Source organism: Squalius cephalus (genome assembly GCF_949319135.1).
Source record: "Squalius cephalus genome assembly, chromosome: 21".
Classification (NCBI taxonomy): Eukaryota; Metazoa; Chordata; class Actinopteri; order Cypriniformes; family Leuciscidae; genus Squalius; species Squalius cephalus.
This window is the reverse complement of record NC_137142.1, coordinates 14,683,554-14,696,010: the sequence shown is the minus strand read 5'-3', so window position 1 is coordinate 14,696,010 and position 12,457 is coordinate 14,683,554. Positions and strand designations below refer to the sequence as shown.

At 37.4% G+C, this 12,457-nt stretch overlaps 1 protein-coding gene across 1 annotated transcript in view; it reads right to left on the bottom strand.

Moving 5' to 3' along the window:
• The window catches only part of eys (eyes shut homolog), a 250,415-nt gene extending 238,205 nt beyond the window's left edge, over positions 1-12,210 (bottom strand). Inside the window, exons 1-2 of the mRNA XM_079856231.1 lie at positions 12,082-12,210; positions 1,666-2,518 (exon numbers count right to left, since the gene is read on the bottom strand). Coding sequence (XP_079712357.1) covers positions 1,666-2,422 — 757 coding nt within the window. The 5' untranslated portion in view covers positions 2,423-2,518; positions 12,082-12,210. The remainder of the gene's footprint in view (positions 1-1,665; positions 2,519-12,081) is intronic.
• Between the last annotated feature and the right edge of the window lie 247 nt (positions 12,211-12,457).

The following is a 12,457-nucleotide window of genomic DNA, read 5'->3' as shown; positions in this document are numbered from 1 at the left end:
GTGCCCTTTAATATAAAATGTGCAAAAGCAGTGTAGTATGACCAGTGGGTCACCATTGATGTGTAAACTGAATTGGGTGGCGCTACAGTGTGTAAGATTGAAGTTAATGACTATTTTTGTATTTTTGACTAATGCTGTAGTCGTTTTTTGGGTTATATTGCACTTTGCAGACGGTCCCTTCGAACTTGTCTCTCAGCCGCCTTCTCATAGAGATCCATTTAGCCTATATTTAAAAAAGATTTGAAAAAAAAAAAAAAAAATTTTTTATCCCATCCTAAATTTTTTCCACCACCACGTCCCTAGGTGCTCCGTACATTTTCAATGTAAATTCAATGTAAGATTTTCAAACCTAAATCGGCTAGCTTTTATTTTGGCGGGTTGCCAGGAAGTAAGTTTATGCACTGAAACTGGCAGATTTATTATGCATTCAGTTCAAATGGAAATCATAGTTAGTTGATCTAAAATTGTGATTTTGCATTAACAGCTGTCAAAACCATGTCGGTAGGCAAATGAGTGGTCTCAACCTATTTACCCAGCACATTTATTATTTTGGTCTCACATGCGCACCTGCACACTTATGTGCACCCCTGTAAATATTTATATATATAAATATATATATTTACCATCTGTGATAAGTTTCAGTTCTCTGCTTTAATCTGACTCAGACCACTCTGGCCTAGTTGTGATAACATGGTACCCAGTGGTCTCTAGGGAACGCCTCTAGTGCTTCTCATAGAAGTAGAATGAATTATTCAGCAGACATAAAAACAAACCACATTAGCTAGTTTGACAACATTACACCACTTTAAATACTCAACTCTCCTTGGTGCTCACCAAGAGACCAACATTGAAACAACATTTGGATGCCAATTTTATTGACAAGCAAGACTGGCAAAAGAAAACTAAATGGGATAAAGTCATTTTAAAAATGCCTATTCAAATAAATGGTCCACAGGGGGTCTGGTTTTGAAGTAATTGCACGGTGCTAAATGTGGAGCGCTTGCAATTATAACAGATACATAATAAATAAGTGTCTTCAAAGAAACTAGGCTGTTCTCTGTAGGTGGACACCCATTAAACCTCCTCCATCCATTATGATTGAAAGGTCAGCATGGATTCACAATGGACTCTGCATTAAACGGATGTTAAGCTCACATTAAGCTCAGTCGACAGCATTTTTTTTTTTTTTTGGTGGCATAATTTTGATTACAACAAAATATCATTTCAACTTAAGTTGAAGGTTAAAATGGCAGGTTAAACTGCAGGGTTGTGCACCATTCTAAATTTCATTGAGAATGCCTTATACATTTCTGAATTTGATTTAAGGTAGAAAACAGGATGCAGAGTTACAATTTGAATGTTAGGAAGTATTAAAATGAATCTAAATTCATATAAATGTACATTTGCAACTTCAAGAATACAACTAGAAAAAAATGTCAAGACCATTTTAAATGTTGATTTGACAAAGCATTGTTTGAATGATTTGAAAAAGATTGTAAGTGCATAACTGTAACTGCAAGTTTTGCTTTATGCAATAAATACCACCAGTGGAGCTTAACTTGTATTGAGCCTGCATTGCCGCATATTTATTTTAAGTTACTACAATTATATTTACTAAACAACAGACAAATGTTCACTTCTGCAGAGTAAACTAGAATTCCTCACCTGTGAATGGAGCGAGACAAAGACATTCGTAAGGTGGGAGATCTGTGTAGGCAGTTCTCTTGTTCACGCAGGTGCCTCCGTTTAAACAGGGCTGTTCATAGCATCCATCAATGTTCTCACAATAATGTCCAGAAAATTGTTTGTGGCACTGACAGCTAAATGAATCGTCCTTAAATGCAGCTTTGCATTTACCTTTACCCGAACACAGGCGAAGAAGAGGTGAGCTCTGGCAGTGCTGAGGCTTTACCAGAAGTGCAATGCGTAGGCCAAGCCTACACAGATGACTACTGCCTCTATGAACGACCGTGAAGTAATTCATACCGTACGCCAGCCACTTCGATTCCACTTGCAAAGTACCATTAATACTGTTGGCGAACACCAACTGCTCCTTTCTTGGCTCTAAAATCAAGCAGTTTTCAAACTCCTCTTTGGACACATTGATTAGGTGGATACCATATTGTTCCAGCGTTCTGTCGGCGGAAACAAACATCACATCTCCAAGTTGAAGGTCCAGTGGGCAAAGCTGAGGAAAGCGATATGACCCAGTTGTCCACAAGTATCCATTTGTTTCTGTTTGTCTGTTCCAGCACTGGGTCAAGCTGCTGCAGGTGTTCTCCATGAGGGTCCACCTCACGCTGATGTTCTTTGGCTGAGTGTGCCATTCACGAGACGTGGCTCTGCGGCAGGTTACTTGGCCATCGATGGTGCCATCTATTACACAGCTGAGCAGAAAGGCAATGATAACCAGTTTTCTCATGTCTTTCTTCAACCTTGACGGTTTCTTTATTTAGCCACTTGATGCTTTTCTTCAGTCTGAAGCTTTTCTGGATCTTTGAACTGCAAGTTTTGATGTCTGTAAGCAAATATGTACAGTGCAGTATAAGCATGTTGCAAAAACAGCATGTTTAAAGCCTTTAAAATGTATTATTGAAACAGAAATGTCTCTAAGAAACATATAGCATATTTTCTAGCAATACATTGATAGATCACCCCAAAAAGACAGTTGTCATTTTTCCTTCATTTATTCACTTACTCTCATGTTTTTGAAGAATCATTATGATTTTGTCATATAATCACCATTAGGGCTGGGTGTCGATACAGATTTTCTGATTCAAATCAAATTCTGATTCATAAACTCTCAATAAGATTCTGATAAATTTGAGTATATTTAGTTAGAATGGACATTGTGCTTACCTACAGTATGAAACTTTCTAAATTATACAGGGCCATTGCAGACTGATTCAGACAAGGATCTGGCCACACTACTTGCACGTATGGGTGTGCAATATCATGATTTTAAATCGTGAACGATAAAAATGTCTCTACGATCTGCTATTTGAAGGAATATCGTAGTACCGTACAGTGCACATTCTGTCAGGCCTGCTTACATCTGGTATTAAGATGTGTTTTGGTCGATCAGATCACAAGTGGACGACGCTAAATACAGGTGTTAACGGGGTCTAAAACCTTTTGAGCTTGTCCACTTTGGACCACTTCCAGAGGTAGTCAAAAACGCATCTAACCGATTGCTTTCATAGTGTAAACGCATTCGACCAGCCGCAAAAGTCCGCCTACTGACCTCACGTGTAAACATTATGGGAAGCTCAGTTCAGTTGTAGTTCTGGCGCCTCCGTCCAAACTGTACAACACAAAATACATTCAAATCATTTAGCAACACAGCGGTAGCGTTACTCTCACCTGACACTGCAGTTCTTTGCAATCAAAAAGTTTAATATTTGCATGTGCTTTAAAAGCCTGATGATATTGATATTGTAATATTTACACTTTTATTTGTGGTAAAATTACATTTTTTCCATATTATGCCCTCGTCCACCCCTACTTGAACAGCATGTTTTTGATTCACTTGAAAAGAACCAGCTCTTAAGAGTCATTTGTTCACAAATTGGACTGTTCGCATTGTTTTTTAAAAAAAAAAAATGTTTTTGCATGAAGAGCTTGTCTGTTAAGTCTGTCACAGTTTGCCCGAAGATCCCAAAAGCAAACAGCAAATGGTGCTAATATACACTCAATGTGTGCTGTAGCACTACCGAAAAATCACCTTTAGGGGAGAGTGGGGTGAGTTGTGCCAGTTTTTACTCAAAGTGACTTTAAAGTGAGGCCATGGCAGTAATGCCTTCAACTTAAGGATGTACATATATTTCAGGATGTGGTGCATCCCTGAGAACAATAACTTTGGATCTGAAATAAATTGTTTCAGAAATATAGCTCTTGGAAAAAAAGTGGTCTCATGGCACAACTTGCCCCTGGTGCGGGGGAAGTTGTGCCTTTGGGGGAATACATTGGGGGTAAATTGTGCCTGTGATTTCTGAAGTAAAACAGAACATTTTAATGTTATGAACCATACTGCTATATGAAAGCAAGATAAATTCAATACAAAATTACTAATTTAAGGTTTATTTAGATATTGTCACCCTGGAATACCATAGCATGCGTTTTTCCTACTATGGTCAATTGCATAGGGATTTTGTATTGAACATAACTCTGGATCACAGTGTCATAGAGACAAGGGGACGGGCTCATTTTACTCAGACGACCAATCAGTCTCCCAGGATCATTGTGAAGCTATCAAGCTACGCCCTAGCAACCATTTAGAGCACCATAGCAACACAATATATGATATTTGTGAATCATTTCAGGCAAAAAGGCTTTGGCAATAGATGCCTGTTGACATAGCGCTGTCTGTCAATTATGTAACATAAGAATAAAGTGACTAGGCTAATTTCTAAACATCCTATTGTGACATAGGCCACTTAAAAATGGAATAAAACTTCTCTTTAATAACATAGTGCAAACCCAAAACTGAAATCAGTGTTAGCTAAATTAAACAAATAACAGGCAGGCCCAAGTAAAACAATGATGAGGCATGCCCATCTCCTCACTTCTCAAGATTATCCCCTGTGAGAATGTAGGTCTAGGTGGTCTGGATCTGGCACAACTTAACCCAGGCCCTTTGGCACAAATCACCCCAGACCCACAAGTTTGAAAAACTAGCATGATCCAGCAGTTAAGAGCTAACATCATGCTAACTGTATAGACTCATTGTGTAGCCTACTAAAGCACTAAAACATGTGTGAAATGTTTTCAAACTTGTCTATAATTGTTCAGACACTACAATCAAAAAACCTTAATCATAGAAATTTTACTTTGAAAGGGAAAAAACAGTTTTTTGCACTAAAATGTGCTTAACTCTCATGCCATGTGTCTCTCTTCTTTGGAGGACGAATAAAAGTGATTGCTTTTCAAAATTATGTGGTCACATGACCAATTTCTTCTATGGTTTTCCAGAAACAAGGGTGGAACTACTTCCCCCCCTGGCACAAATCACCCCACTCTCCCCCTATATCTATACTAAAATCTCAGCTGATCAGACAATGATTCATATTTTCTAAAACACAAAATTCACATTCAATACAGACTGCAAAATCACATTCACAACTCAGGTGAAATATGATTCAGTCATAAGATTCAGTCAGCAAGCATTATAGCTAACTTGTACATTAAGACACTATTAGGATTAAACATGAACAATAGGACCCAAACTGTGCGGTTAAGTGTGATAGTTCAACAGAAATGCAGTCACATCAGGATGAGAACAGGATCGAAAAACACTGTTACTATGAACTGTTGTTGTATGGACAAGAGCTTTGGAACAATTCTTAAAAAACAATTCTTCTATTTTTTTTTTTTTTTTTGTCTACCATAGAAAAAATAGCAGCATACAAGTTTGGAATGCCATAAGGGTGAGTAAATAATGACAGAATTTTTATTTTTGGGTGAGTTATTCATTTAACTTGTAGGTATAGCTCCTGTGGAGGAATAAAAAGCATCTGCAATATTGTGAAACTGATAAAGAAGGAATGCATAGAATACTAAATGAGAAAACCTCCAGTGAGTATGACATACATTGAGTGGCTCAAGATTTAAATGTAGTTTCAGGGCTCCTTCACATCCCTGCAGAACCATGGATTTCTCCTACAGCTTGGCATCGTTCTGCCCCCAGGGAATCAACTTCAGTAAAATGGCCAGCTCTCTGCTCTACCTGCCTGCATGAGGCTAGTCAAACTAATGAGCAGTCACATTTGACTCTCCTTTCCTGTGTGCTCTCAATCTTGGACTGCTTGCCTGGAAGAATCATTGCCCTCAAATCTCTCACCACGAGTGGCAAGGAGGGCAGTAACAGGCTGCTCCACTTGTCATAGTCACTTGAGGTTTTTGTCAGGTGTGTTACACCCACTTTTGCTAGTTGTGGAGACTGAAATTGAATTGCATTTGCCTTCCCTTTGAATTGATTTTTTTTTTTTTTTTTTTTTAGAAAAAAATGATGTTGAATTTGACTTGACAGCAATCGATTGTTAAAGGGTAATTCTGTCATCATTTACTCACCCTCACGTCAAACACAAAATGATATTATGAAGAACGTTTGTAACCAGTTTTGGTGTCCATTGACTGCCATTGTATCATTTCTCAAATATCTTCTTTTATGTTCCCCAGAAAAAAATTCATACAAGTTTGGGACAACATGAGGGTGAGTAAATTATGGCAGAATCTCTATTTTTGAGTAATCTATCTCTTTAACGTAACAATGAGTACTTATGCTATAAATCAGTCTGTAGCTCAGTCATAGACATGGCTTTAATGGCCTCTTACCACAGGCAGACAATTTCCATTTTGATTTGATTTTACAGGATCTACAGTCTATACCTTTAGTAGAATATAAATTGGTCTGAATTACAGTACGTCAATAGCGATGACCTTTCAAAAATAAACATAAGACCACTCATCTTACTACATTTATTCATGTGTGCTACTACTGTAGGTATATATATATAATCATCATGGAGCACTTATTTCTTAGCTGATGCTGCCTTATTATACATGCCTACATCTGACCACACCTTAACAATGGACAGTGTTTCCACAAACCCAGGTGTCTTGAAACTGGTGTTGTATGTTGTAACCTTGTGATAAAGCCACTGCCTAATTGACCTGACAGGATATTCTAAATAAATGTTGTGGAGTCAAAAAGTATGTTTACTCCTTTTTCAACATAAATGGGCATATTGATACTGAAAGTTTGGATACTTTTGATGGCGAAATGTAATATGACTTAAATATTTCTTTCAACAAGAATGTCTTCAGATCAATTGTGCTCTGTGGGGGAAAAAATAAGTACACACTACACACCTATATTTAGTACCTGATATTTGCCCCTTTGTAATGAATAACTTCCAGACTCATACACCTCAGTAATGTTCCTTCTGATTGGCTCAGGCAGCTGTTTTGATCTTGGAATGACGGTACCATTCTCTATACCTCAATGCTGCTTAACTTCAAACCAAACCAGTTTAATGAGGTTCTGCTTACTGTATTTGCACCTTATTATTTTATAAATTGGTGCATCTAATTTTATACTGATAATAAATATATAATAAAGAATAAATATTGTAATACATATAGAAATGTAAAACAACAGAAAGCTCCATACCTTGTGTGGAAAGTATTGGTAGTGTACAAATCATTACAAAATGTACATTTGCTAAATTAATTGATATTGCATTTTATCTATTGACACTTGTGAAATGCCATTCCAATATCTGTATGTCCAGATATGTTGAAATTCACATTTTAACAATACTGTTTTTTCTTTATGATATGTTCTTAGTTTTATCACAGCACAAATCACATGAGAGGTCTTATGTTTTATTTGTTTTTTTTTGGAGAAACACTGTAAAATGTCAAATAGCTTGTTCTTTTTTAATGCCGATTAGCATCGCAACTGTGAACCATGAGTTGCTACTTGTTATTGCTTGTGACAGGTGCTATTAGGAGGAGGGACATTCTCATTCAAGAGCGTCTGATTGGGGGAAAGAAATCAAACACGCCCTTTAGTGCAAGATGAGTCAATTTGGAGTACTTTAGCATATAAAAGGTTTCAACTCTAACAAACATAGAATAAAAGCAGCAAAACCCTGTTGATGTTTTCATCTACTTGTTTTGTTACTTACACGCTCATATCTCACATCTGACCACATGTGATGTTAGCAAAGCTTGAGCTTCCCTAGGGTAAAAACAGCAAGTGACAGTACTAAATAAAATATTCCCTTTTTGTCTCACACTCTTTCCGCAACCTGATCCCTCCATGTCATCCACAAAAAGGAGTTAAATCAGACGAGTCTCCCCACTCCCTCAAGTCCTGCTCAAGCTTGTAAGGCAGATAAAAGAATAGTGATATGTAGATATCTCTGCAGCTTCAAAATTCCCATGTCTTCATCTGTGAATGATGGCAAGAATAACCAATAGACAATGACTCTTTGACTCTGTGACAATGACTCTGATTTTCTTTGAATGTGATGAGACATTCTCATTGGATAAGCTGAATAAGGAAGGAGGGACTAAGAGGTTTGTGATTGACAGTAACATCTTGTTTCTAGAATAAACATTTGATGCTGTGCAAATATTGAGAACTCTTCTGAGTGTGATTTGTGACTGATTATGTTGGACAGACAAATCTGTCACGTCAAGCCTGGTTAGATTTAGAAATAATCTGGTTTGACAACCAGAAAGTGTTTAAACCATTTATATCTTAAGTTTGAACTGTATATTAGAATGCTGAATTGGGATTGGGGTCCCGCGGCACCCAGTGCAAATCTTGTGGGAGCGGGTGGGCGGTCAAAAATATAGGGTGGGTGTCAGGAGCTCAGATAAATGGAGGACTCATTTACAGTGATAAAACGTGAGTAAAGTTTATTAGAAAACTTTAGGAACAATTTGAAACAGTCCATGTGACACAGTGAAAATAGTTGACTCTCTGTGTGGTGGCACCCGTGAACGAAGTTGAGAAGAAAATTACATTTTGTCATCTGAGAGAAGCTAAAGTGTCTAAGTTCTCCCTGTATCCACTGTATTGTGTGTATCCCGACCATGGCAGAGAAAGTTAGCTAATCTTTCGAACCAGATTCATCAGATTTAAATAAAAATTGACACAAGCTTAGCATTGATTCTTCAACGAGTGGATCTGCATGTCCAAACCCCCTTTTTATATCAATCAAGGAACTGTGTCCCCTCGACAGAGAAGTGATATCTATCCCAGAGCTGCGTGATCAAAGCGTATAGATGGAAGGCTGACAGATATGAAGAACTGAGAGTCTTCCTGTGCGTGGAGCCAGAGGCAAGACTGCACTATCACCACGTAGTCTACTGGCAGATGGATGCCACAGGGAAAAGAGAAAGCTCAGATTCAGCAGTTCAAAGCCAAGACACCCTGAAAACAGCTTGAACACTGATGGGAGAAATGATGACATTATGCTCCAACTCAACAAAGGCAAGTGGAATGAGGCAACACACTGAAGCAAGACTATATGAAGTAATGGACACTGAAATAAATCGGTCAACTTCCAATTTCTAATTATGTTCCTTCGAGCTTTGGCATTTCAAAGTGTATCAGAAATTAACAGCCACTGCTGTGTAATGTAATTATGCAAATACCTCATTTTCTCCAAAAGTATGTGACTTTAATTAGAGCAAAGGGTCTCCCGCCGAAGAGCGGACATGCTGGTTGGACACATCCTTAATCTGTTTGGACAGATATTATCTCACTGTACAGAAAGCATATTTTTCTATGGAGCTTGGAATAGTCACTCTGGAAGTGGGGCTGTTAATCATAGCGCAATCAGAAGCTAATTATTTCTGCTCCGAAGGAAAAAGGAGACCTGAAGAAAGGGCACTTATGTGCCAAAAGAGTGAAGTGTTGCTTTACACTGAGAGGCTAAATGCAAAAGCATTTTTTTTTGTGGCTCCAAAGTATTAAAAATAACCTGATTGATTGAGGCATGAGGGTTAAGGGTGGGCTAACAAGAGCTACAAAGAGGCCTAATGCTACAGCATTCAGCCTGGATAACAAGTAAGCTGCTCGCACATGCACAAAACAGACAATAATCAATATATGCATCTTAACCATCTTCAGTGACCCTCATAACCCACAAGACCATTTAGTAGTTACAAAAGAGAGGCCTTAAACAGTTCATCACATCACAATGTTAAGAAAGACAACTAGGTTTGTAATGAACTGTAGCTGTACCTTTCAAATATGCAGTATATTTACATTTTTTATATTTGGATTTTTTATCCAAAGCGACTTACATTGCATTTCAAGGTACACATTTTACATTCTTATCATTTTTCAGTTCTTGCTTTCCCTGGGAATCAAACCCATGACCTTGGTGTTGCAAGCACCAATGCTCTACTGTTTGAGCTACGGAACAGCTACAGGAATGTTTGTGGATATGTAGGATGCAAAAAAAAAAAAAAAAAAAAAACAGAAAGAAAGTAATCAATAGAAAATTTCAGACAGGACAGCTTTTAAGTTATATACAAAAACTTGCTACAGCACTTCAGTTTATACTTATTTAGTATTTTATTTTATTAAATTTTTATATATATATTTTTTTCTACTTTACTGAATCTAAATGAAAGCTTGTTTCTGTCTCAGAATAAAAAATAAAAGGTAATTGTGAATTTTCATTCTTGTAATTTATATTTTTGTATGTCACAATGTGACTAATATTGGGGTTATAATAGTATAGCCACAATACTATTACAGTATTACTAATACTAATACCCCCCCCCCCCATAATTTCAGCTTTATATATTGCATATATGACTTTTTCCCCATAAATGCAACATCATGTCTCACTGAATCTAACCTTATTTCTTATTTTTAACTTTAACTCGTGCTTGCCTGTTTAATTAATTTATTTTTTTACTCTGAGGTGCATAGGCTTTTTTTGATAGAGATTGCTTGTGATGTTTCTCATTGCTACTGTGATCCAAGTCGCTTTGGATAAAAGCCTCTGCTAAATGAATAAATGTAAATGTACTGTAGAGTTGAGTGGTTCTCAAATAAGGGATGTATCATTTGACACTCAATGACACTAATTTCAGGACATGGAGAGCTCTACTAAGAGGAAGATTAGCTAAATCTGTTGGGGGGGCCTCCAGAACCAGAGTTGAGAATCATTGGTAGAGATCTTTAAGTACATCATAAATACATTTACAACAGACTCTGATCAGAATGTTACTGTTCAAATTCAGTTCAACTCATTTCTCTGAATAATCCTCAGTGCTCCCATTTGTGTCCAGTAATCAAACCAGAAAGAAGAGCTTTGGCAAGTCAGAAAGAATAAATGCCACAAAAGTCCTAAAGATAAATCATGATTAACCTGCTGTTTGGACAGCCTTGCAACACTGGCAGTCTAAGCCCCTCTCAAGAGCTGAGTAGTAACCTTTTGACTAGATATAGACATGAATGGTGTTTCTGACACAAGTCCATTAAATTCAATATCATTCAGCCTATGTGATGTATTGTAATTCATTGATGTGGGCCTTCTCATCCAGATGCTTTGCCTGGCAAACCATAGGTATTTTATATAAGGCTCTATTCAGATAATAGTACAATATCTGAAATGTTTTGAGCATAATATCACATGCTGGGCTCATTCAAAAATCCATTTGCAAAACCTTGACTGACAGTTCATAAAGAAATTGCTATCAGAATTTTGATAGCAACAGAGAAGCCAATATATGGGCGCTCTTTTACCACCTGATGCTCAACCTTAACTGTGATAATCACATTTTCATCCAGTATAAAATAACATTCCACATTAGCATGCAGCTGAATGTTGCTTCAGCCCACATTCTTAAGAGACCGAATCAGCAAAAAAACATTACCTGGACCTTAAGAATGAGAGAAAGATTCCAGGTTAAAAAGGCGCTGAGGAGAACATGATGAAGTAGCTGTTAATGGCTATTCATATGATCACACTATCGATTTTTGAATCAATCCAATTATCCAAATGCTTTTATATATGGTTAATCATTTCTTGAAGCACTCAAACTTGTGAATTTATTGTGTGCTTTCACACTCCGTCCGGAGTAATGTTGAGGGTAAGCATATGCTTTAGGACTCCAATCCAGGCAATTCTTTGTTTTAAAGAAATTATGGCTAAAAAGCCACTTCCTGCACAAAAATATTGAACCACATATTAAATGTGTTATAAAAGGCCTAGGCCAGGAATATGAGCTATTCGGTTAATTCAGTGAATTTATCTTTCCCACTGACAGCCCATCAGCTCGATAAATATGATATATGACATGAGCGCAATATTGATAAATCCACTGTCACCCAGTAAAGATGCAAAATGATTCTGATGACTATTTTTAGTATTATTCACGATTTATGACTAACCTTTTAAGCTGATATCAGCTCTCAGCCATCGATTGTAACGAGAAACGTCTTCTCTATCAAATGAAATCTCTGAATTAATGCTTTTTCTAGAATCCAGGTGATGGACATGACAAAAAAAAGAGAGAGACATCACAGAGAAGCCATTAACTTACTTTACAAAGTTCCACTTCAGACTGGAAAGATTTTGTTTGTCCCGGTGGGTTTTCAAAACAGCTCTCCAGGTGAATTCAAAGCACTGAAACTCGTTTAACATCTTTCCCTGACTGTCACAGTCCCGTCACGGCTTTGCGTGCTTAATCTGACTACTGAAGCGACCATCTGTTCTTTATTATCTGTTCCCTGAACGACAAGTGCCTGCTCCTTAAGTTCATGCTTTAGACCAATGCTTGGCATAAAGAGGTTAATAAATCCACGCAAACATTTTATGCAAACGGTGCTGTAAAAAACTGGAGTGTTTATTGTGATGTTTACCAGTGGGCGGAGGTTTTGCAGCATCAGCAGCATAAGTTGAGTCTGTTTCTATGGTTA